This window comes from Ranitomeya variabilis, chromosome 2 (assembly GCF_051348905.1).
Source record: "Ranitomeya variabilis isolate aRanVar5 chromosome 2, aRanVar5.hap1, whole genome shotgun sequence".
Lineage (NCBI taxonomy): Eukaryota > Metazoa > Chordata > Amphibia > Anura > Dendrobatidae > Ranitomeya > Ranitomeya variabilis.
In genome coordinates this window covers 627,623,451-627,650,300 of record NC_135233.1, presented here as the reverse complement: position 1 = coordinate 627,650,300, position 26,850 = coordinate 627,623,451, and the positions used below count along the sequence as shown (strand labels likewise).

Here is a 26,850-nt window from a genome sequence, read left to right as displayed (position 1 = left end):
CTCTGGAGTAGGTGGCCTCTATACTGACCGCAGACCCTGAACTTAACACCGCAACTATAAGTAGCCGTGGGATGTTCCTGTCACTCCCTCGACACCTCGTCACAGCCGGAGGACTAATTACCCCTAAAGAAAGAAACAGGAAAACTATCTTGCCTCAGAGAAAATCCCCAAAGGAAAGACAGCCCCCCACAAATATTGACTGTGAGAGGAGAGGGAAATTACAAACGCAGACTGAAAACAGAATTTAGCAAAGGAGGCCACGCTACCTAGAAAGAAAAGACAGGACAGAGTACTGTGCGATCAGTATTAAATTACTACAAAAATCCACCACAGAGAATACAAAAATCTCCACACCTAACTAAAGGCATGGAGGGTAACTCTGCGACTCCAGAGCTTCCAACTTGGCTGAATAAATCCTTACACAGACAAAGCTGGACAAGAAAAAACATAGCAATTCACTGAACTATAAAGTCCATCGCATGTGGACTGCAAAAACAAAGCCCGGACTTATCTTTGATGATTTGGACAATCCAGCAGGAGAAACCAAGCAGAGATGTGAATCCTCCAGAAAAACAATGGACAACTGGCACTCACTAAAGGGTGAAGCCAGACTAAATAGCCCCGTCCAAAGTGGAAGCACCTGATGACTGCTGTGAAGGACATACAGCAGCACTACCACTTATAACCACCGGAGGGAGCCCAAGAGCAGAACCCACAACAGAATTCACAACAAAAACCGTCAATGAAAAAGACCTGGGTGGATGACAAACTATTCAGTGGCCAGTGTCAGGCAGCTGCTACAAAGGCAAATAAAATAATGGGATGTATTAAAAGAGGCATAGATGCTCATGAGGAGAACATAATTTTACCTCTATACAAGTCACTAGTTCGACCACACTTAGAATACTGTGCACAGTTCTGGTCTCCGGTGTATAAGAATGACATAGCTGAACTAGAGCGGGTGCAGAGAAGAGCGACCAAGGTTATTAGAGGACTGGGGGGTCTGCAATCCCAAGATAGGTTATTACACTTGGGGCTGTTTAGTTTGGAAAAACGAAGACTAAGGGGTGATCTTATGTTAATGTATAAATATATGAGGGGACAGTACAAAGACCTTTCTGATGATCTTTTTAATCATAGACCGGTGACAGGGACAAGGGGGCATCCTCTACATCTGGAGGAAAGAAGGTTTAAGCATAATAACAGACGCGGATTCTTTACTGCAAGAGCAGTGAGACTATGGAACTCTCTGCCGTATGATGTTGTAATGAGTGAGTCATTACTTAAATTTAAGAGGGGACTGGATACCTTTCTTGAAAAGTATAATGTTACAGGGTATATACACTAGATTCCTTGATAGGGCGTTGATCCAGGGAACTAGTCTGATTGCCGTATGTGGAGTCGGAAAGGAATTTTTTTCCCCAGTGTGGAGCTTACTCTTTGCCACATGGGGTTTTTGCCTTCCTCTGGATCAACATGTTAGGGCATGTTAGGTTAGGCTATGGGTTGAACTAGATGGACTTAAAGTCTTCCTTCAACCTTAATAAATAATAATAACTATGTTACTATGTTTTCATTCCTTCTCTCCAGCGAACGCTGCTGGAGAGAAGAAATGAATGGCGGCTTCAGCACCACGCTGGGGGGACAGCGCTTACTGTAGCGCTGTCTCCTGCACGGCACACGGACAGCATCCGTGTGCGGTACGTGTTTTACACGGACCCATTGACTTTAATGGGTCCGTGTGATCCGTGCGCTCCCACGAACACTGACATGTCTCCGTGTTTTTCAAACGGACACACGGTCCGTGAAAACACGCTGACATGTGCAGAGACACATTGATTTTAATGTGTCTACGTGTGTCAGTGTCTCCGGTACGTAAGAAAACTGACACCACACGTACCGGAGCCACTGACGTGTGAAACCGGCCTTAGAGGGTTTGCACACTTCTGTCTTCTCAATTATTCCTCTTTCATCCCCTTCTTCAATTTAGTAATGCACTTCCATGAGATTACATCACACCAACCAGTCACATGGGTCTCCAGCATTCTCAAGCTTATGAGACTTCATCAGTTTCAGGAAGGAAGGACATACAGTCCTATGTCTACATTACAGCATCTTCTTCTGTGCATGCAGTCTGATGGGCAAGAAAGGAGATGGGATGACAGCTTAATTCTGACCACCCAATCTCCACCTTTTATCTAATAGTGTATCCACCTGCTCCAAAAAGAGTGTTCTCTTAGGCCCCTTTCACACATCATTTTTTTGCCATCAGGTGAATTTTGAAAAAAACAGATCCAGCAAAATTTGCCACTGTTTTTTTTCTCATCACCTTGTATTAGCACCGGATTGCGATGGATGGCCTCACGTTTCATTTGGTTTTTTTGCCGGATCCGTCAAAAATTCATTTTCCAGCAGCCGAAGAAATCTCTCTCTCTCCACATAATTGGATCCGGCGAAAAAACGGATCCGTTGCATCAGCTTTTGACAATTTGCAACGGATCCGTTTTTTCAAAAATTCACCGGATTCTGCCTGACGGCAAAAAGCTAATGTGTGAAAGTAGCCTAATCCAAGGTGAGCCCAGAGGGTGTTTGGTGCAGCAGAGCTGACTGGTTGTGTCTATTGTTGCAAAGTTCACACGTGTTGTGTTTGGTGTGGCAGAGGTGAATGTGTGTTGTCTGCTGCAGCCATGCTATGTGTTGTTTCTGGTGTAGCAGAACTGACTGTATATTGTGTCTGGTGCAGAAGTGCTGACTGTGTATTGTGGCTGGTACAGCAGTGCTGTGTATTGTGGCTGGTGCAGCAGTGTTGACTGTGTATTGTAATTGTATTATGTATGTGTAAAATGAAATTGAAAAAAAAAATTCGTATTTTTATTTTTTGATATTTTTTTTTATTTTTTATAATTTTTATTTTATTTTTATTTCTAGTTATATTTTTTATTTTGTATTATTATTCATTTTCGTTTATTATTATTATTATTATTATTTTTTTCAATTTCATTTTTTCCCCACCCTTAATTTCTCCTCTTATTGTATCACTTATCCAGGTACCCCACCGTACGTTTACATATATACCCGCAAGATTTTAGTACTAACCTCTAATATTTTTTCTACACATTATTTTCATATTTTCATATTTATAGATTCTATCATTATCATTATTATTTTTACTTTTATTTTATTTTTGATTTTATTTGAATTTTGGTCCTCCATAATTTTTCCACATTGATCCACATTTATCTTGAGTCTACTCTATCCTTCATCGGGGCTCCACTTTAATCACCTGACCGTGAATGATTCCTACCAGCCTTTGCCATATACTACGTGCCTCTTTATGACAGCGAACTCCCTCTTCCCCTGGATGGGTCCAACAGCAGCCCCTCCCAGACAAGTCCAGCCCTTTATTCATAGTAGGCCCCCTTGCATGGGACAATGAGGGTTCACATACTCTTGGCGCTCCACAAGTGCGCATCATGCATGCGCAGTGTAGCTCAGTTAGGCTACTTTCACACTAGCGTTAACTGCAATCCGCCACAATGCGTCGTTTTGCCGAAAAAACGCATCCTGCAAAAGTGCTTGCAGGATGCGTTTTTTCCCCATAGACTAACATTAAGCGACGTATTGCGACGGATTGACACACGTCGATGCGATGGTTGCGCCGTGTTGTGGCGGACTGTCGGGACCAAAAAACGCTACATGTAACGTTTTTTGCTCACGACGGTCCGCTTTTTCCGACCGCGCATGTGCGGCCGGAACTCCGCCCCCACCTCCCCGCACTTCCCCGCACCTCACAATGGGGCAGCGGATGCGCTGGAAAAATGCATCCGCTGCCCCCTTTGTGCGGCAGAGACAACGCTAGCGTCGGGAACGTCGGCCCGACGCTAGTGTGAAAGTAGCCTTACAGGGACTATTAATCCACACTGCGCACGCGCTATCAATAACAGCGCAAACAATCACACGATAGCTCTGCGTGCATCGCGCATGCGCTGTTACACCACAGTCACAGAGACTCCAAACCTCGACCCCAATCAACACACTGCGCACGCGCCGCCATCACAGCGTACACACTGCGCTCCACACCTCCCTTTGGACACAGCCTCGCTGTGCCGCCATCATGTGCTATAAATAGAATCATTGCCACCAATGCAGGCACACACCGCCAAAGGAGCAGGATACCCCAGCACTACGCCAAGAGGAGGTTGGTAGTTACTTTAGACCCCGTACCACCACTTTACTATGTGGACTACACATTTCTTGACGTGGGATTCCCCCTCCCTCTTTCTCTATTCACAGCCCTTAAAGGGACCATACACCACTCCGTTTACTATCTATAAGACAGGTGAGTCAATATGCGTTAATAATACCAGTACACATCATGTCCACCACTAAGGACCATTTAACTTGCTTGAATATTATCTTTCATTTATTTCTCCGGTCCTAGTCTCTTTAAGTATTGCTTCTCATAAATTATCTAACCCACTGGAGACCACGGAAAGGACTTCAGTGCGTTTATTGTACTTCGTGAACTTCTCTATATCGGGATTTATTACATTATTGATTGTATATAAAGTTGTTTGTACATTTGTAAATTTATGTTATATTCCTCAGTATATGTACAGAGCACTAATTGTAGTCTGTGTTTGCTTGCAGTTTGATAAAGACCCAGAGTAGGGTCAAAACGTTACTCCATTTACCTCATCCTGCTGTGTGTGTGTATATATATAAATATATGTTTCAACACATGTGAATACATCACCTTTTGCAAGACATATCCCGAGAGAGTGCGGCTGTTTTCTTATTTATTGGTACAGCAGTGCTGACTGTTTTGACAGCTGCACCAATGCTGACTCTGTATTGTCTGCTGCAGCAGTGCTGACTGTGTATTGTGTCTGATGCAGCAGTGCTGACTGTGTATTGTGTCTGATGCAGCTGTGCTGACTGTTGTCACGATTCACACCGTGCTGACACCACTATGTCACGGATCGGGGTGACCTTTGGCCAGCACACGGCTATCACATGTGCAGGGGGGGCTTATCTTAGTTATCCCTCCACTGCTACAATGTGATGAAAACAAAAACAAGGCTATTGACCTATCAATTTACCACAGCGGCTTATTTTAGTTATCCCACTGCTGCTACAATATCACGAACTGCAGGGATTTATGTCTATCCCGCTTTTCCAATTCTGATTTGGAACTTGCAGCTCTCCGGCGCCCCCCTTACCCTCAGGTCAGTCAGGGAACTGCACCTGGGATAATTAGTCGCCGGACGGGCCGCTCCACTGTGGATTGGCTATCAGGCAGTCTGCAGCGAGGGAATTATAAATGCTTAGGCCGCAGCCGGACAATAGCTTATAAAACCCTGTTCCGTCGCTGCCAGCGGTACCCACCTAGCTCAGAGCACACTTTGCTGCCACCATCTCAGATTTCTCACAGGGAGGGGTTCGAGCCAACCCAAATTAGTAGCGTAATTAACTTCAGAAGTCTTGGGGTACATTTTAGAGCAAGGGAACGAAACTTGTAAATATTAAAACTTTTACTCCATAAAAAGACTAGGCAGTGTTTATAAAAAGAATATATAAAGATGTTACAATATGAGACACAGTATGTACAAAGCAATTATAAAATAAACAAGAATTAAGGGAAGAAAAAGTCACATTTGCTTAGATCATTTCAGGCAAACATGCTGGTGGGCAGAGCACCAAATGTCCCAATTCATGAGATAGTCTTTCTGTGGTGAGGTTCCAGGGAAGAATGAAGGCTGGGTCGAGTGCAGCAACTTATAACGGCAGGCTTGTGACATCACTAAAGGGGTGTGAGTTACCATCGCCCTCCCCTCTCCTCAGATGTACAGTTTTTACCAACAATACTTGTAATTCTCATATCTTAGCTTGAGAACATGTCAGAATCACAGCACACCCATCATTCCTCTTATTTTAAAATTGGCTTTCTAATGATACCAAATTCGTCCTAGTTGTTCCACACAGTTCCGGAGAAATCCGCACTTTGTACGTGTTGTGTTTAGCTGCTCGTGCTTACAGGGCTTGAAAGATCTACCGATCGAAGTTAGCAATATATACTCCTTATTTTTCTAGCCCAAATCGGTGGCCCAATATCTTATTATAATAGAACAAAGAACCTCACGTCTTTTGAGAGAGACTAGACCAGTTTCAGCTGGTACTGGAGGGATATTTGTGCGGCTACAGGCGCAATAAAAATTCTTGTGGTGGGGATGAGGGATTTGGGATCCACACACACACACACATCTCAGCAAGCAGAAACACAGAGAGAAGGGGGACAGAGCCCATAGTATGTGTGCTAACAGGGAAAACTAAAAATCATATTATACATTATCATCACAACTGTGTTTTGTCTGGTGCAGCAGTACTCGCTGTGTTTTGTCTAGTGCAGATGTGCTGACTGTGTATTGTAATAACAACTTCATGGAAACATACCCATAAATCCTCATTTCAAATGATCAAATATAATCACATGTTTATTATGGGCTATATCAGGAATGATATTGGGGTAATCGCAAAATTACTGATACACAAACCGCCAAAAATATGCGATCAAACGAACACCCAAAATAGCGTTTTTTAGAAAGTTACAAAAAGTTTTATTAAATATAACAGGACATTTGACAAAGCCAGGGGAAAATGGATTCAAACCACGATGTGCACGTGGGAAACACAACTATGGGTAAAAGTAAATTATATATATATATATATATATATATATATATATAAATATCAAAAGTATTTAACAACCAGTGTGCTACTAATGATGTAAATCAGAGTATGTAGTAGCAGATCCAGCCTTACTGGATAGAATAACAGGTAAACTGTCACAAATGACGAGTGTGTATTGTGTCTGCTGCAGCAGTGCTGTGGTTTGTCTGGTGCAGCATTGCTGACTGTGTCTTGTGTCTGGTGCAGCAGTGATAACTGTGTCTTGTGTCCGGTGCTGCAGTGCTGACTGTGTCTTGTGTGTGATGCAGCAGTGCACTGCTGACTGTGTTTTGTCTGGTGCAGCATTGCTGGACGCGTTTTATCTGCTGCAGCAGTGCTGTGTATTGTGTCTGCTGCAGCTGTGCTGACTGTGTTTTGTCTGGTGCAGCAGTGCTGACTGTGTATTGTGGCTTGTGCAGCAGTGCTGATTGTGTATTGTTGCTGGTGCAGTAGTACTGACTGTGTAATGTTGCTGGTGCAGCAGTACTGACTGTGTATTTTGTCTGATGCAGCATTGCTGACTGTGTTTTGTCTGGTGTAGCAGTGCTGACTGTTTTCCCAGCTGCAGCAGTGCTGACCGTGTATTGTGTCTGCTTCAGCAGTGCTGACTTTGTATTGTGTCTCCCGCAGCAGTGCGGACTGTGTATTGTTTATGCTGCAGCAGTGCTGTGTTTTGTCTGCTGCAGCAGTGCTGACTGTGTTGTATCTGCTGCAGCAGTCCTGACTGTGTTTTGTCTGATGCAGCAGTGCAAGCTGTCTTTTGTTTGGTACAGCAGTGCTAACTTTGTATTGTGTCTGCTGCCACAGTGCTGACTGTTGTGTCTGGTGCAGTAGTGCTGTGTTTTCCCAGCTGCAGCAGTGCTGACTGTGTATTGTGTCTGGTGCAGCATTGATGACTGTGTATTGTGTGTGATGCAGCAGTGCTGACTGTGTTTTGTCTGGTGCAGCAGTGCTGGATGTGTTTGGCTGGTGCAGCATTGATGGCTGTGTTTTGTCTGGTGCAGCAGTCCTGACTTCGTATTGTGTCTGCTTCAGCAGTGCTGACTTTGTGTTGTGTCTGCTGCAGCAGTGTTGACTGTGTTTTGTCTGTTGCAGCAGTGCTCACTGTGTATTGTGGCTGGTGCAGCAGTGCTTACTGTGTATTGTGTCTGCTGAAGCAGTGCTGGCTGTGTTTTGTCTGGTGCAGTAGTGCTGACTGTTTTTTCAGAGCTCCAGCAGTGCTGACTGTGTATTGTGTCTGGTGTAGCAGTGTGTTTTTTGACAGCTGCAGCAATGCTGAGTGTGTAATATGTCTGCTGCAGCAGTGCTGTGTTTTGTCTGGTGCAGCATTGCTGACTGTGTATTGTGGCTGGTGCAGCAGTGCTGACTGTGTGTTGTTGCTGGTGTAGCAGTGCTGACTGTGTTGTCTGGTGCAGCAGTGCTGAATGTGTTTTGTGTCTGCTGCAGCAGTGCTGACTTTATATTGTGGCTGGTGCAGCAGTGCTGACTGTGTATTGTGTCTGGTGCAGCAATGCTGACTGTGTTTTGTCTGGTGTAGTAGTGCTGACTGTGTTTTGTCTGCTGCAGCAGTGCTGACTTTGTATTGTGTCTGCTGCAGCAGTGCTGACTGTGTTTTGTCTGGTGCAGCAGTGCTAGCTGTGTTTTGTCTGGTGCAGCAGTGCTCACTGTGTATTGTGTCTGAAGTAGCAGTGCTGACTGTGTATTGTATCTGCTTCAGCAGTGCTGACTGTGTATTGTGTCTGGTGCAGCAGTACTTACTGTGTTTTGACATCTGCAGCAATGCTGAGTGTGTATTGTGTCTGCTGCAGCAGTGCTTTGTTTTGTCTGGTGTAGCAGTGCTGACTGTGTATTGTGAATATACAAGAATACACCAGCGCTACCTCACCAAAAAGACACTGAGCCGCAGGAACCGAGACAGAGAGGGGCCTCCGCTGCCAATTAGTGAGTGCAAACAATGTAAAAAACAACTGGGTTCGTGCTGCAGTGTGTAACAACTAGGATTATGCACCCAATGCTCTGCTGAGATAGTGCATAATGTGCCAGTGGAATTAATGCCAGAGAGATAAACGCTACAGTGCCCAGCACACCACAAAGCCACCATGTACCAGATATCGATGGTCAGACTGAGAACTGGTGAGTCAGAAAAGCCGGTAAGCGATATGCACACTCACCGTTGTGATGCAGTGGTCCGGTGTACGATGATGGATGTTGATCGGTGGTGTTCGTCGGGCAGGTGTGCGGGCAGACAGGCGGTCGAGCAGGAGAAAGTAACCGCAGAGCAGAGTGCTTTGCGGAAGCTGCGTAGAGCCAGGGACTGCTCCGGCCGGTAGCGTCCCTGGATACGAGCGGGAACCAGCGGAGGGAGGAGCTCGCTGGCGCAGGGCTCAGCGCGTGACGTCACTGAGCTCAGGGAAAGTACGGGGTACCGCAGGGATCAAACCGACGCGTTTCGAAGGAGTGGCGTCCTTCTTCCTCAGGGTTACTGATCACCGAGGATGCCCCGATATTTAACCCTCCAAGGTTGTCACTCAAGATGCCCGGACCGCCCATTTAGCACACTGCTGGAATCATGCCCCATAAAAGTGCTGGCAATATAGAATTATAGGAAGCGTGGCCCGCAGAGCAACTATATAATCAGTGGAATGATGAACATCATGGAAGTTTGTTAAAATAGCAAATTGTATAAGAACAACCTAATTATATTTCCCTTTATGGTCCAGTTAGCGGGACAGTGCTGCCACAGAAAATGGGTAAAATTAATTAAAAAACAAATCTTTAATGTATACTTAGTTAAAATAGGTAATAAACGATTAAAAGGATGAACACTGATTATTTAATATATGCGCTAAGATAAAATGGATGATAGATGATAATAATAGATAAACACTAATTAAAAACAAGTAACATAAGATAAATAAAATGAACGAGGGAAAGACAGGAGATATCCATGCCAGTCCCCGGTAAAAGTTCATTAAAACCAAATCAGAGACCAAAGTGGTGGGCCGGGTGGGACTAAACTCCCCCCAGTGCGCCGGGTGGGACTAAACTCCCCCCAGTGCGCCGTGGGCTTGAAATATTTGCTTTTTAGGCCACTAGTTTCCCTTCCTCCTTTTTTCCTTTTTTACTTGGAGCCACGGCGCACTGGGGGGAGTTTAGTCCCACCCGGCGCACTGGGGGGAGTTTAGTCCCACCCTAAATGGGCGGTCCGGGCATTTTGAGTGACAACCTTGGAGGGTTAAATATCGGGGCATCCTCGGTGATCAGTAACCCTGAGGAAGAAGGACGCCACTCCTTCGAAACGCGTCGGTTTGATCCCTGCGGTACCCCGTACTTTCCCTGAGCTCAGTGACGTCACGCGCTGAGCCCTGCGCCAGCGAGCTCCTCCCTCCGCTGGTTCCCGCTCGTATCCAGGGACGCTACCGGCCGGAGCAGTCCCTGGCTCTACGCAGCTTCCGCAAAGCACTCTGCTCTGCGGTTACTTTCTCCTGCTCGACCGCCTGTCTGCCCGCACACCTGCCCGACGAACACCACCGATCAACATCCATCATCGTACACCGGACCACTGCATCACAACGGTGAGTGTGCATATCACTTACCGGCTTTTCTGACTCACCAGGTCTCAGTCTGACCATCGATATCTGGTACATGGTGGCTTTGTGGTGTGCTGGGCACTGTAGCGTTTATCTCTCTGGCATTAATTCCACTGGCACATTATGCACTATCTCAGCAGAGCATTGGGTGCATAATCCTAGTTGTTACACACTGCAGCGCGAACCCAGTTGTTTTTTAGACTGTGTATTGTGTCTGGTGCAGTATTGCTGACTGGGTTTTGTGTGTGATGCAGCAGTGCTGACTGTGTATTGTGGCTGGTGTAGCAGTGCTGACTGTGTTTTGTCTGATGCAGCAGTTCTGACTGTGTATTGTGTCTGGTGCAGCATTGGTGACTATGTATTGTGTGTGATGCAGCAGTGCTGACCATGTTTTGTCTTGTGCAGCAGTGCTGGCTGTGTTATGTCTGGTGCAGTAGTGCTGTGTTTTGACAGCTCCAGCAGTGCTGACTGTGTAGTGTGTCTGATGTAGCAGTGCTTACTGTATTTTATCTGCTTCAGCAGTGTTGACTGTGTATTGTGTCTGCTGCAGCAGTGCTGTGTTTTGTCTGGTGCGGCAGTGCTGACTGTGTATTGTGTCTGGTGCAGTATTGCTGACTGTGTTTTGTCTGGTGCAGCAGTGCTGACTAGGGTTGAGCGAAACGGATCGGACAAATTCAAAAATCGCCGACATTCGGCAAAGTCGGGTTTCATGAAACCCGACCCGATCCTAGTGTGGGATCGGCCATGATGTCGCCGATCTGCGCGCAAAAGTCGCGTTTCATATGACGCTTTCAGCGCCATTTTTCAGCCAATGAAGGAGGACGCAGAGTGTGGGCAGCATGATGACATATGTCTCGGTCCCCACCATCTTAGAGAAGGGCATGACAGTGATTGGCTTGCTTTCTGCGGCGTCACAGGGGCTATAAAGGGGCGTGCACGCCGACCGCCATCTTACTTCTGCCGATCTTAGCATAGGGAGAGGATGCTGCAGCTTCATCAGAAGGGATATAGTTAGGGAGGGAAGATTAACCCCCAAACTGCTTGTGCTGTAGCGATTTCCACTGTCCAACACCACCTTTTTTTTGCAGGGACAGTGGAGGCTATATTTTTGTGCATCAGCTCTGTAGCTTATTAGGCTGCCTTATAAGGCTCCCTGATAGCTGCATTGCTGTTTGCACACTGCTGTGCAAACCAACTGCTTTTTTAAGGGTATGTGCACACGTTCAGGTTTTTTCGCTTTTTTTCATGTTTTTTTGCGATAAAAACGCTATAAAAACTCATTAAAAACGCATACATTATGCATCCTATCATTTAGAATGCATTCTGCATGTTTTGTGCACATAGTGCGTTTTTCTGCGAAAAAAAGGCATCGCGGTAAAAAAAGCAGCATGTTCATTAATTTTCCGCGTTTTTCACGCAATTCCATGCATTTGGAAAAAAACGCACAAAAACCGCACAAAAACGCGTCAAAAACACATGGAAAAAAAAACGCGAAAAAAACGCATGCGGATTTCTGGCAGAAATGTCAGGTTTTTGTCAGGAAAATTTCGGCAAGAAATCCTGACGTGTGCACATACCCTTAAAGCAAAAATCCTGTTGCTCCTTTCTGCACAGTTATCTTGTTTATTTGTCCACACTTTTGTGTGCAGCAGTCCTTTTTATTGCTGCCATACTTGTCCTGAGATCATTGTAGGCAGATTGAAATAGTAATACAGTCCTTGTATTTTTTCATATATCTTCCAGCCACTTTCTGCCACTTACATTGTGTTGTTTTATACACTGAGCCTGAGTTTTGGTTCAGTCTCCAAAAAAAAAAAAGTGAGATTCAAATTCTCACAAAGTGGATATACTTCAGTCCTGTTAGTTTGTTGTATATCAGCCAGCCACTATCTGCCACTTACATTGTGTTGTTTATGCAAAGGGCCTGAGTTTTGGTTCAGTCTCCAACAAAAAAAGGGAGATTTAAATTCTCAACAAAGTTTATATACACCTTCTACCTTGTTTTACAGTACCATATAACGGTTGTTATTTTGGTTAGATTTTCCAAAAAATGAGGAAGTCTGATGGAAGAGCCCGTGGGCAGTGGTTGCCAGCTGGTACTGATGGTGGTGGTGGTGGTTTCATCTGGTGGTAGTGGCAAAAGCACAATAAGGCTGGAGGTGTTGAGCCAGCGTCATTGTGTGGCTACACAAGGCCTCGAAGGCTCCCTTATCTGGGAGTAGGAAAACAGCTTTTAAAGCCGGAGCAGCAGGAAAAAGTTTGGGCTTTCCTTGCTGACTCAGCCTCTAGCTCTTTCGCCTCCTCTTCAGAAAGTTCCAAATATAAAAGCAGCGAGTCGTCAGTGGATGCTCCCGGTCAGGAACAAGACGTTTCCTTGTGTCCTTCACCCAAACCAAAAGTGAAGGATGCGTCAGGCGACACTACAGGTTACTCCATGGAGCTCTTTACACATACCGTGCCTGGGTTAGAAAGGGAAATTGTTAACTGACCATTACAAGATGAATCGGACATGGAGTGCACTGATGCACATCCACAGCTAGATTATTGTGCTGTTCCATTGACTCAGATCACTACATTGCCCTCGCAGTGTACTGAGCCAGAATCTGACCCTGATGAGACTATGGTGCCCCGTCCCGAACGCTATAGTACCTTACACGGTGACACAGAGGAAGGTTCACATGACATTGAAGAGGAGGTGATAGATGACCCAGTTGTTGACCCAGATTGGCAGCCATTGGGGGAAGAGGGTGACACTGCCAGTAGCTCAGAAGCGGAGGAGGATGATCCGCAGCAGCCATTTACATCGCAACAGCTGTCATCTGGCAGGCCCGTATCAGGCCAAAACGTTTGTCAAAAACAAAAACCGTTTTAGGACAGCATGGCCATCCGGTGAAAGTAGCACCGTGTGCAATGCCTGAAAAGGTATTCCATAGTAGGAAGAGTGTAGTGTGGCAATTTTTTAACCAAGATCCGAATGATCAGTCAAAAGTTATCTGTAAGAAATGCTCAAAGACCTTTAGCAGAAGGAAGAATCTTAAAAATTTAAATACAACGTGCATCCTTAGACATTTAACCAGCATGCACTTGCAAGCCTGGACTAACTACCAAACGTCCCGTACCTTTGGTGCACCTGCTCAGAATGAAGGTAGTCAGCAACGCTATATTGCTTCCCTCACTGTAAGCCCACCGGTTAGGACACCATCAGCAGCAAATGTGGAGGTATTGTCGCAAGGCCAAAGCAGTCAGGGAATCACAAGGTTATTGGTAGGAAACACTGTATGTAGGCCAACATCAAGAATACCATCACCAACCCTCTCTCAATCCGCCATGTCCACCACAACCACCGCTAGTTCCACCATATGCAGCTCTCCAGTCCAACTCACCCTACAAGAGACTGTCGTTAGGAAAAGAAAGCACTCATCCTCTCATCCGCGTACATAGGGTTTGAACGCCCACATTGCTAGACTAATCTCGTTAGAGATGATGCCCTACCGGTTGGTTGAAAGTGAAGCTTTCAAAGACCTGATGGGCCTGGCCTAAGCAGTACCACGCTGTGACCTACCCAGTCGGCACTTCTTTGTGAGAAAAGCCATCCCAGCCCTCCACCAGCATGTCAAAGACCGCATTGTCCATGCACTGAGGCAATCAGTCAGTGGAAAGGTGCACCTCACAACAGATGCATGGACCAGTAGGCATGGCCAGGGACGTTACGTGTCCATCACGGCGCACTGGGTTAATGTGGCGGATGCAGGGTCCACAGGGGACAGCCATAGTTGGACAGTTCTGCCTAGCCCACGGTCTAGGAAACAGTTGGCTGTAGGCATTCGCCACCCCTCCTCCTCCTCCTCCTCCAGAAGCGAAAGCTCGTCCACAGAGTGCAGTCGTACGACCACTCCATCCGCAGCTGCCAGTGTTGCACACGAGGTGTCCCATTATCGAACAGCTAGTGGTAAGTGTCAGCAGGCTGTGTTACAAATGTAGTGTTTGGGCGACAACAGACACACCGCGGAAGTACTGGCCGAGTACTTGCAGCAACAAACTCAGTCATGGCTGGTCAGTGTACATCTTGAGGCAGGCAAGGTAGTCAGTGATAACGGAAGGAATTTTATGGCTGCCATAGCCCTTTCAGAACTGAAACACATACCTTGCCTGGCTCACATCTTGAACCTGGTGGTGCACTGCTTCCTCAAAAATTATCCGGAGTTACCAGCCCTGCTCCTGAAGGTGTGAAGACTTTGCTCGCACATCCGCCGGTCGCCCGTACACTCCAGCCGTATGCTGAACCATCAGCGATCGCTGAATCTTCCCCAGCACCGCCTAATAATCGACGTTGCAACAAGGTGGAACTCCACACTGCACATGGTTCAGAGGCTGTGCGAACAGAGGCGTGCTGTAATTAATTTGTGGGAGGATACACATACACAGGAAGGCACTTGGATGGCAGACATGGAGTTGTCTGGTGTGCAGTGGTCGAAGCTAAAAGACCTCTGTCAAGTCCTTCAGTGTTTTGAGGAATGCACACGGCTGGTAAGTGCAGATGACACTATCATAAGCATGAGCATCCCACTAATGTGTCTGCTGATGCAAAGTTTGATGCACATTAAGGAGCAGGTGTCTGCAGCCGAGGAGGAGGGAAGCCTTGATGACAGTCAGCCATTGTCTGCTCAGGGAACTCTCCTGGATGAGGTGGCGGATGAAGAGGAGGAGGAGGAGTAGGAGGAGGAGGATGATGGGGATGAATATTTATGGGAGGAGGATGCTTCTCAGGGGGCAATAGAAACTGGTGGCGTTGCAAGGTCAGGTACAAGGTTTTTGCGGGACACAAGTGATGTTGATTTGCAAGAAAGTGCTCCTCAACCCAGCGCAAGCAGTGAATTGACACCTGGAACATTGGCCCACATGGCTGAGTATGCCTAAAAAGGGACCCCCGCATTATCAAAATGATGACCGATGATGATTGCTGGTTGGCCTGCCTCCTGGATCCACGATATAAAGGAAAATTACAAAATATCATGCCACATGAGAACCTTGAGCAAATATTGGCTACCAAACAAGCAACTCTTGTAGACCGTTTGGTTCAGGCATTCCCAGCACACAGCGGCGGTGATGGTTCTCACACGAGCCGTAGGGGGCAACATGGCAGAGGTGTTAGAGGTGCACAAATCAGAAGTAGCGTTGGACAGAGGGGTTTTATGACCAGGTTGTGGAGTGATTTCGCAATGACCGCTGACATGACAGGTACTGCTGCATCGATTCAAAGTGACAGGAGACAGCATTTGTCCAGTATGGTTACGAACTACTTTTCCTCCCTTATCGATGTTCTCCCTCACAGGTCATTCCCCTTTGATTACTGGGCATCTAAAATAGACACCTGGCCTGAATCGGCAGAATATGCATTACAGGAACTCGCTTGCCCCGCTGCTAGTGCTATCAGAAAGAGTCTTCAGTGCTGCTGGTTCAATACTGACCGAAAAATGGACACGTCTGGCTACCCAAAATGTTGATGATCTAACCTTCATTAAAATGAACCAATCATGGATTTCAAATTATTTTGCCCCACCTTCCCCTGCTGACACGTAGCTTGCCTGGAAAATGTCTTGCTTTTGGCCTCCTCTTACTGACGTCTCCAATTCCTCCATTTGCAGCTGCTGAATGTCCACCATAGGCCATTTTTATACCTCCCTAAATGGGATGACTCCCCCCACAGGGCCGTGGTCACCACCTGGCGCAAGCACCTGTGCGAGTGCCGTTTGCGTGGACAGGTGGGTGGGCCCACTCTTGGGTGACGGCACTGGCACAGGGTCCCTCATAGTACAATGAAGTGTCTCTGACGGTGGTGGTGCACAACCAACGTCAGACACACCGTCGTAATATGAGGGGCCCTGTGCCAGTACCGCCGCCCGTGAGAGAGTGTCCCCCCCCAGCTCGAACAGTGCTCTACCACTTGCAATACTTACCTCTCCCTGCTCCACCACTGTGTAGTCTGTGCTGTTAAATCCTTCAATTGCACTGCCAATACAAATTTGTTGAAATGATAGATGATCGTTAAAATATACAGGAGCCCTGGCCTCCATTTAGACCAGTTAATAATTTGCGCCTACTACCACTGTCTGCTACTCAGCAGAGGAGCCCACCCCTGTACCTAGCTATGCCACCTGTTTATTTATGAACAATTTTTTGGCAGACATTTAGCCCACTTTATTATTTGGGCCTACTAACTGTGTCTGCCACTCATTACAGTTTTCCTCCACTGAACAAAGCAATGTTTAGTCCTGTTACCAATTTTGAACTGCATTTAGCCTACTTTATTATTTGGGCCTATATCTGTGTTTCCTCCTCATCCTGCCCGTTGCCCAGCCACTGCTAGATGAGTCTGCTGGTACATTGACCCAGACCACTACATTCCCCTTGCACTCTACACAGCCAGAATCTGACCCTGCTGAAACTCAGGTTCCCCTTCCCGCATACTATACCACCTTACACGGGGACAAAGAGGAAGGTGCAGATGAAAGTACAGGTTCCTTCTTCAGGTGAGGGGGGCATACTCGTTGGCGTTGTCACCTGCACAGGGCCCCTCATAGTACGCAAAAGTGTCTCTGCCAGTGGGAGGCGCCACCCGCCGTCAAACACACCGCCGTACTATGAGGGACCCTGTGCCAGTGCCAACGAGTGGGCCCCCCCCCCCTGCTTGCTCAGGATCACAGCACTTGCAAAGTTGAAATACTTACCTCTCCCTGCTCCACCGCCGTGACGTATTCCGCGTTTCCTGGGCCCACGAAAATCTTGAGCCAGCCCTACCCCCCCACAACTTTAGCCAAATGACCCCCAGTTTTCAATGCCTAACTATTATTATAAAGTAAATTAAGATTGACAAGCTTAAGTAATAAGAATTGATGTTTTTGGCACTAAAATGGGCACTGTAGGTGTTTTCCTGTCCTCCACTCACTGCCGACTTTGATTCCCCATTGACTTGCATTGGGTTTCGTGTTTCAGTCGGCCCCCGACTTTTCGCAATAATCGGCCGATTTCACCCGACCCGACTTTTGACAAAGTCGGGTTTCGCGAAACCCAACTCGATCAAAAAAAAGTAAAAGTCGCTCAACTCTAGTGCTGACTGTGTATTGTAATTAACAACACCTGACATAGCGGATATACATAAATAACTCAGAATTGCATTAAGCAAAATGAGCAGCTCCCAAGAAGCATACTGTATGTCCTACATGAAAAAGGAGCTCTATACTCACAAAATAAATCAAGTGAGACCACCTATTTTGAATTAAATCAGAATATAACTTATATTAGCCTCACACACATATATAGTACACAGAATTAAGTTCAGAGTAGATTATTGGACGAATGTGCAAAAATGGGAAAAGGAGCAAGGAAAAAGACAAAGTACACGGTAATTACTGGAGCATCAGCACTAAAGGCAGGGCACAGGGTTGTTGCCTCAATTATAAAATGGCTCAGGACCTACCAGCCAAACCAAAAACAGACATCCAAAAAATCACAGACCGGGTATAAACTCCGGATATCTGTAGACGTCTGCCCACTCATAGCTACAGAACGGTCACTCTAGTGCCGTAAAAAAGTGCCAGTGCAGAAAGTGCAATAGTGCCGAGCAGCAGTGGTAGGTTCGATCATTGCTTACCCATGTGGGAGGATGATGTACACCAGACCGTGCACACGTCGCAGCCCCGACGCGCGTTTCACGTTGCGGGCTTCTTCGAGGGGCCGACTGACTTGTCTATTGTGTCTGCTGCAGCAGTGTTGACTGTGTTTTGTCTGGTGCAGCAGTGCTGACTGTGTTTTGTCTGGTGCAGCAGTGCTGACTGTGTATTGTGTCTGGTGCAACAGTGCTGAATGTTTTGACAGCTGCAGCAGTGCTGACTGTGTATTGTGTCTGCTGCAGCAGTGCTGTCTATTGTGTCTGCTGCAGCAGTGCTGACTGTGTTTTGTCTGGTGCAGCAGTGCTGACTGCGTATTGTTTCTTCTGCAGCCGTGCTCACTGTGTATTGTGTCTGCTGCAGCAGTGTTGACTGTGTTGTATCTGCTGCAGCAATCCTGTGTTTTGTCTGATGCAGCAGTGCTAGCTGTCTTTCGTTTGGTACAGCAGTGCTGACTTCGTATTGTGTCTGCTGCCACAGTGCTGACTCTTGTGTCTGGTGCAGTAGTGCTGACTGTGTTTTGTGTGCTGCAGCAGTGCTCATCATGTTTTGTCTGCTGCAGCAGTGCTGTTTTTCCAGCTGCAGCAGTGCTGACTGTGTATTGTGTCTGGTGCAGCATTGATGACTGTGTATTGTGTGTGATGCAGCAGTGCTGGATGTGTTTTGTCTGGTGCAGCAGTGATGGCTGTGTTTTGTCTGGTGCAAAATGCTGACTGTGTATTGTGTCTGGTGCAGCGGTGCTGACTGTTTTGCCATCTGCAGCAGTGCTGACTGTGTATTGTTTCTGCTGCAGCAGTGCTAACTGTGTATTGTGTCTGCTGCAGCAGTGCTGACTGTGTTGTATCTGCTGCAGCTTTGCTGACTGTTTTGTGTCTGGTGAAGCAGTGCTAGCTGTGTTTTGTCTGGTGCAGCAGTGCTGACTGTGTATTTTGGCAGGTACAGCAGTGCTGACTGTATTGTTGCTGGTACAGCAGTGCTGTGTTTTGTCTGGTGCAGTAGAGCTCACTGTGTATTGTGTCTGGTGCAGCAGTGCTGACTGTGTATTGTGTCTGATGCAGCAGTGCTCTGTTTTGTCTGGTGCAGCAGTGCTGACTGTGTATTGTGGCTGGTGCAGCAGTGCTCACTGTGTATTGTGGCAGATGCAGCAGTGCTAACTGTATTGTTGCTGGTACAGCAGTGCTGACTGTGTTTTGTCTGGTGCAGTAGTGCTGACTGTGTATTGTGTCTGCTGCAAAAGTGCTGACTGTGTTTTGTCTGGTCAATACAAAAATGCCCAGACTCATATTAATCTGTAAGCCAAGCGCCATCACCTAGCTAGCTGTACACCACTCCATTACCATATACTAACAAAAGAAGAAACATAGGAGTTTTATGGTAGAAAAACTTATGACTAATCTTTATTAATACAATCACACATATATTGACAGACAATTTTTTTTTTAAAGAATATATATGATGGTAAAGGACACCAATAAGCAACATACAGCACCATATAAATATGAACGTCCAACGAAAAGGACTAAAAGCATATAAGGTCAGTAGCCCTACCCAATAGTGTGTCCAAACATATCCCCTCAAGACCTCTAGGGGGAGGACAGCACAAGTTCTGTCCCAATGGTTAATGCATGATAATGTCCACAGTTCATAATAGCTGCATCTCACATGCCACCATGTAGGTACAAAGTTATAACATAGGTATTAGACAGAATGAATAAGGGTTAATCTTACCAGCGCCATAATGCGCAACTGGACGCACCCCGACGTACGTTTCGCCGCTTTACAGCATGGCTTTCTCAAGGGGAGGTGTGTTTCCACTCTCCTGCAGGACCTTAAGTATCCCTGGTAACCGGTCACATGTGAATCACGTGACCGGCCGCTGCTGGGCTGTGTGTATATGGCGCATGCGCCCATGGCTGACCCCACCAAACCCGCGCCGCCCGGCGCGTCACCGCCCAGCGTCCGAGCAGGAGCAGGAGGTAACCATAGCTCCCAGTCAGATGCCAGCAGCGACCATTGCTGGAATGCGCAGGGCAGCAGGCGGCGGCAAGTGGGAGCACGCGCAACGCTGCCACAGCAGCATGTATAAATGCCAAGTGAGCTTTAGACACCATTACAATACCTACAGAGAGGGTTAATCCCGAGGGGATTAAGGTTGCAGGTGTTTCCTTCCTTCCCTGTTGATAATGAGATCATTCGTGAGAGATGGGAGGAGTGTGCAAACTTATGCTCAAAGGGCTTCATGGAAATCCTCAAGGAAATGAATGAAAGCTCATTGAGGAAAATGGAAGTAGAAATTGAAGGGTTACAGAATAATATTAAAAAAGAATTGTCCAATGAGGCCTTGAGCAAATTTAATACCGAGATAGAGGAGGAGGTACAGAAATGGGCAGACGATATACAATTGACGAAGTCTAAGAAGTTCTAACGTGATGTGAATGACAAGCATATGAATAAGACTTATAGATGGAGGAATCCCAATGAGAGGTCTCGCCCGTTCTTTAGGAATGGGTCACGCTCCCGTTCTCGTTCTGCATCTATGAGATCGACAGTTTCGACAGAGGATCAACAACAGCCCAGAAAAACACGCCTGGGAGGTGAGGGCGAGCAGGTACCCCCTGCTAAAAAGGTCAATACGAGACTTAACGCTAAGAAAGGACAAACGGGAAAATCATCAGAAACTAAGTCCCAGGGAGTGTTACAGGTAATTAACCTTTCCAGTTATGTGCACAATTACAGGTATTGAGCAGAGGATTATCCTTCTCTCCTACAAACAGTTTTAATTACTTTTCAGCATTAAAAGACCTTCACCTATTTTCACGCAAATTAATTCTCAAAAAACTGCACTCTAAGGGTGGATCTGGACAGGAAAACTGGAGTCCGGCTGAGAGGGATGCCATTCAGGTGTTGGAGGATCTACTAGAGGAACAACTTCCAGCTACAGAAGGTGGGTTTCCTAAGTCAATTTTTCCTAGATCTTCAAAGTTCCCCCTTCTGTCTCTCTGCCCAGCGGTGTGGAACACCAAAAAAAAGATTAGACTAATACGGTATGCACAACCACAGCCTATATAAAATAGTTTCAAAACCTTTATTAACACCTCACAATACAGTTACCGTATATACTCGAGTATAAGCCGAGATTTTCAGCCCAAATTTTTGGGCTGAAAGTTCCCCTCTCGGCTTATACTCGAGTCATGATCGGTGGTGGGGTCGGCGGGTGAGCACTGTCATATACTCACCTAGTTCCGGCGTTCCTGTCGCTCCCCCTGCCCGTCCCACGGTCTCCGGGTGCCGCAGCTCTTCCCCTGAGCGGTCACATGGGACCGCTCATTAGAGAAATGAATAGGCTGCTCCACCTCCCATAGGGGCGGAGCCGCATAATTCATTTCTCTAATCAGCGGTGCCGGTGACCGCTGACAGAGGAAGAGGCTGCGGCACCGAAGACCAGCTGTCCGGGGGAAGGAGCGGGACGCCGGGAGCAGGTAAGTATCGCATATTCACCTGTCCTCGTTCCACACGCCGGGCGCCGCTCTGTCTTCCTGGCGTCTCTCTCTCCGCACTGACTGTGCAGGTCAGAGGGCGCGATGACGCATATAGTGTGCGCACCGCCCTCTGCCTGATCAGTCAGTGCGGAGAGACGCCGGGAAGATGGCGCCGAGGAGCTGCAAGCAAGAGAGGTGAGTATGTGTTTTGTTTTTTTTATTGCAGCAGCAGCAATGGCACAACTTTATGTGGAGTATCTATGGGGCAACGGTGCAGAGCACTATATGGCACAGCTATGGGGCAACGGTGCAGAGCACTATATGGCACAGCTATGGGGCAACGGTGCAGAGCACTATATGGCACAGCTATGGGGCAACGGGGTGCAGAGCACTATATGGCACAGCTATGGGGCAACGGTGCAGAGCACTATATGGCACAGCTATGGGGCAACGGTGTAGAGCACTATATGGCACAGCTATGGGGCAACGGTGCAGAGCATTATATGGCACAGCTATGGGGCAACGGTGCAGAGCATTATATGGCACAGCTATGGGGCAACGGTGCAGAGCACTATATGGCACAGCTATGGGGCAACGGTGCAGAGCACTATATGGCACAGCTATGGGGCAACGGTGCAGAGCATTATATGGCACAGCTATGGGGCAATGGTGCAGAGCATTATATGGCACAGCTATGGGGCAATGGTGCAGAGCATTATATGGCACAGCTATGGGGCAACGGTGCAGAGCATTATATGGCACAGCTATGGGGCAACGGTGCAGAGCACAATATATGGCACAGCTATGGGGCAACGGTGCAGAGCACTATATGGCACAGCTATGGGGCAATGTTGCAGAGCACTATATGGCACAGCTATGGGGCAATGGTGCAGAGCACTATATGGCACAGCTATGGGGCAACGGTGCAGAGCACTATATGGCACAGCTATGGGGCAACGGTGCAGAGCACTATATGGCACAGCTATGGGGCAACGGCGCAGAGCATTATATATATGGCACAGCTATCTATGGGGCAACGGTGCAGAGCATTGTATATATGGCACAGCTTTATGTGGAGCATCTATGGGGCCATAATGAACGGTATGGAGCATCTATTTTTAATTTTGAAATTCACCGGTACCTGCTGCATTTCCCACCCTAGGCTTATACTCGAGTCAATAAGTTTTCCCAGTTTTTTGTGGCAAAATTAGGGGGGTCGGCTTATACTCGGGTCGGCTTATACTCGAGTATATACGGTATATGAAAAAGTTTGGGCACCCCTATTAATCTTAAGCTTAATGTTTTATAAAAATTGTTTTTTTTGCAACAGCTATTTCAGTTTCATATATCGAATACCTGTTGGACACAGTAATGTTTCTGCCTTGAAATGAGGTTTATTGTACTAACAGAAAATGTGCAATCTGCATTCAAACAAAATTTGACAGGTGCATAAGTATGGGCACCCTTATCATTTTCTTGTTTTAAATACTCCTACCTACTTTTTACTGACTTACTAAAGCACTTTTTTTTTGTTTTGTAACCTCATTGAGCTTTGAACTTCATAGCCAGGTGTATGCAATCATGAGAAAAGCTACTTAAAGTGGCCACTTGCAAGTTGTTCTCCTGTTTGAATCTCCTCTGAAGAGTGGCATCATGGGCTCCTCAAAACAACTGTCAAATGATCTGAAAACAAAGATTATTCAACATAGCTGTTCAGGGGAAGGATACAAAAAGCTGTCTCAGAGATTTAACCTGTCAATTTCCACTGTGAGGAACATAGTAAGGAAATGGAAGAACACAGGTACAGTTCTTGTTAAGGCCAGAAGTGGCAGGCCAAGAAAAACATCAGAAAGGCAGAGAAGAAGAATGGTGAGATCAGTCAAGGACAATCCTCAGACCACCTCCAGAGAGCTGCAGCATCAACTTGCTGCAGATGGTGTCACTGTGCATCTGTCAACTATACAACGCACTGTGTTTTTTTGCCGCCATGCATAACACCTTTTTGTATGACCAAACAACTCAATCTTGGTTTCATCCGTCCACAGGACCTTCTTCCAAAAAGAAATTGGCTTCTCCAAATGTGCTTTTGCATACCTCAGCCGACTCTGTTTGTGGCGTGCTTGCAGAAACGGCTTCTTTCGCATCACTCTACCATACAGCTTATCCTTGTTCAAAGTGCGTTGTATAGTTGACCGATGCACAGTGACACCATCTGCAGCAAGTTGATGCTGCAGCTCTCTGGAGGTGGTCTGAGGATTGTCCTTGACTGATCTCACCATTCTTCTTCTCTGCCTTTCTGATGTTTTTCTTGGCCTGCCACTTCTGGCCTTAACAAGAACTGTACCTGTGTTCTTCCATTTCCTTACTATGTTCCTCACAGTGGAAATTGACAGGTTAAATCTCTGAGACAGCTTTTTGTATCCTTCCCCTGAACAACTATGTTAAATAATCTTTGTTTTCAGATCATTTGACAGTTGTTTTGAGGAGCCCATGATGCCACTCATCAGAGGAGATTCAAACAGGAGAACAACTTGCAAGTGGCCACTTTAAGTAGCTTTTCTCATGATTGCATACACCTGGCTATGAAGTTCAAAGCTCAATGATGTTACAAAACCAAAAAAAGTGCTTTAGTAAGTCAGTAAAAAGTAGGCAGGAGTATTTTAAACAAGAAAATGATAAGGGTGCCCATACTTATGCACCTGTCAAATTTTGTTTGAATGCAGATTGCACATTTTCTGTTAGTACAATAAACCTCATTTCAAGGCAGAAACATTACTGTGTCCAACAGTTATTAGATATATGAAACTGAAATAGCTGTTGCAAAAAAAACAATTTTTATAAAACATTAAGCTTAAGATTAATAGGGGTGCCCAAACTTTTTCATATAACTGTATATACAGTATATAAAAACACTTAAAACACAATACAAAAATCAATACATAAATCACACCCCCAAATAGCGCCCTATTATTGCAATGTGAACATCACAAATAACATAGAGTATACAGTTGCATGCTGAATCCTATGTGCACCAAGATGCCAGCCCTGAGCATTAGTTATGCTTAATCCAACAGACAATCTGTGTATCCTGAGCCCATGGATATATAATGTCCCTGGTTACTGGAACAACAAGGACTCAATAGATAAACGTCCTTTGAGATGGATGAAAAGGACCCAAACCAATATATATATACAATATCAGATGTATACAACCTGATCAATTGAATATAGGTGAGTCAAAGTCCAAGATTCCCTGTTCCTGGGGTGATTGAAAGGACAGAATAGCCAGTGGGAGCTCACAGAGCCATTGTAATGCAGGGCTCAGAAGAGAAAGAACCTAGTATAATAACCCTAAGATAAAGGGGGGTGTGAGGAGAGCAGGCCCCACGCGTATCGCTGCCGCAGCAGCTTCGTCAGGGGAAGTGGCCTGGAGGTGAAAGCAGTCAGGTTATATATGAACACAAATCATTTAATTACCGCTGTGTCCAGGATTGGATTGCTCAGGAGGGGAGGAAGGCACTGTATCGGCATGAGCAGGTATCGGAGCGGAAGTAAACATGGCGTCCATAGATGTGAACTGCGTGTTGCACATGCACAGATATGGATGGCAGGGTGGCCGAAGCAAGAGGGAAAAAGTAAGAGTGAAAGTAAAAGGCGGAATCACAGGCGCTGGTACCAGCCGAAGCAGAGAGGGAGAGTGAAAGGGGACAATAAAGAAGTTTCACAGGGATATGCAAAGGAGAATGTATAGATCTATCTATCCAATTACTAGATGGGGAAAGAAGGCCTTATGAAAAATATAAATTATATATTTAAGGAGCAGTCATTAATGACTGGCAGTGTATCCATATCAATCCATAAAAAGGCAGTCTATAACATTAGTCAAGAATTATACATATAACCACTCACATATGACAATCATGGGTAAATATTATAATAATAAATACATATATTTACACCTATGTTTTTTGAGACATAACAAATCCAGCCATATCCCATAGAATCAAATAAGCTTCAACAAGTCCACCTACGAAATAAATGTAGGACAGCATGATACGTAAATCCCCAAGTTCCATGCCCCCCATGATTTAAATACTCCGTCCGATATCCTTCCAGGCATAACAAATGTGGCAGTCCCAGCCATGTTGCCATCCATGGTTGATAATGGATGTTGGTATAAGTCTCCCAAGAGATTGCTGCGATCTGCCCATTTCCATTGAATGTCCTCATATTTCAATTGAAAAGATAACGGCATCATTGCAGTCCACAGGATATATCTCTTCAGTAGTCACTTGCATCCACCTTCATTAAGGTCTCTATAAATATCCCGTAACCCAGAGCATTCCATGTATATGGTCAAAAGGGAGTTGTAAGTTGGTACCACCGACTTGAAGAGACTTCAAGCTGTCTGATACTCCCAGCTTGTTATATGTCAGCACACTTTGATGGAAACAAAAGACAAGTAATCAGGTACCACAAACCCAAACCCTATATGTGGTGACCCACCACAGACTACCCCAAGAAGCCCATAAAAAGCAGCTCCTCGTTGAGCCCAGTCGGTGTTACTGACTGAAGCTCAAAAATCCACCTGGATTCAGTCCGCAGAAGATGGTTGCGTATATTACCACCCCTTTCACCAAAAATCACCTTTTGCAGCCCCACAATCTGGAGATTCGTGGATGAACCCCTGTGTGCTGCCAAAAAATGAGCAGCCACAAGAGTGAGGGTCTTGCCCTTCTTTTGATCTGTGGCTGCCAGGTGTATGGTGGCTGTGTTTTTGTGCTCTTTTCCTGAGCTCCTTGGATGTTTGCCCTACGTAAATCCTATTGCAGGGACATACTAAAACATAAATCACGTTCCTGGATTTGAAATTTATGTAAGCTTTTAAAGTATGCCTACTGGAAATGGTAGGATGAATGAATGTATCCTGGGTAGGGACCATGAAGGGGCAAACGTTACAATCCCCACAGGGGAATGACCCCTTCAGGATGATACGCCTATTCAACCTAATTGTGGGCCTGATAAAGTGGCTCTTAGTCAATAGTTGCCTCAAATTTGGAGCTCTTCTCGCTGCGAGCAATGACCTATTACAAACAAGTTCTGTTGTTTGTGTGTTCGCTTGCAGTATCGGCCAATGTCTAGAGAGAATATCTCTTACCTGCCCCCAGTTACTGTTATAGTCTGTGATGAATCTCATTTGTGATTCACGACACCGTCCCACAGGGGTCAGAAGTGAAGCCTGATCCTGTTGTCTGGCTCGTTGGAAAGCTGTGGAAATTACACGTTTTGGGTAACTCCTTTGTCTGAAGCAATCCGTTAAATCACGGGCTTGTGATAAGAAGTCCTGGTCAAGGGTACAATTGCGCCTTATGCGCAAAAATTGGG

The 26,850-nt window shown here is 46.1% G+C and overlaps 1 protein-coding gene across 14 annotated transcripts in view; it reads left to right on the top strand.

Annotated features, from left to right (window-relative positions):
- The window catches only part of ARID1B (AT-rich interaction domain 1B), a 1,358,614-nt gene that overhangs the window by 1,260,673 nt on the left and 71,091 nt on the right, over positions 1 to 26,850 (top strand). The window contains exon 21 of one of the 14 annotated variants that reach the window (XR_013221738.1): positions 20,778 to 20,930. The exons of 12 other annotated variants lie outside the window; for them this stretch is intronic. Coding sequence is in view for 1 of the 2 variants with exons in the window: in XM_077289057.1 (XP_077145172.1) it covers positions 20,778 to 20,783 (6 nt within the window). In the remaining variant the exon portion in view is untranslated. Of the gene's footprint in view, positions 1 to 20,777; positions 21,041 to 26,850 lie in introns of those variants that run through there. One more of the 14 variants, XM_077289057.1, reaches the window with a different exon arrangement.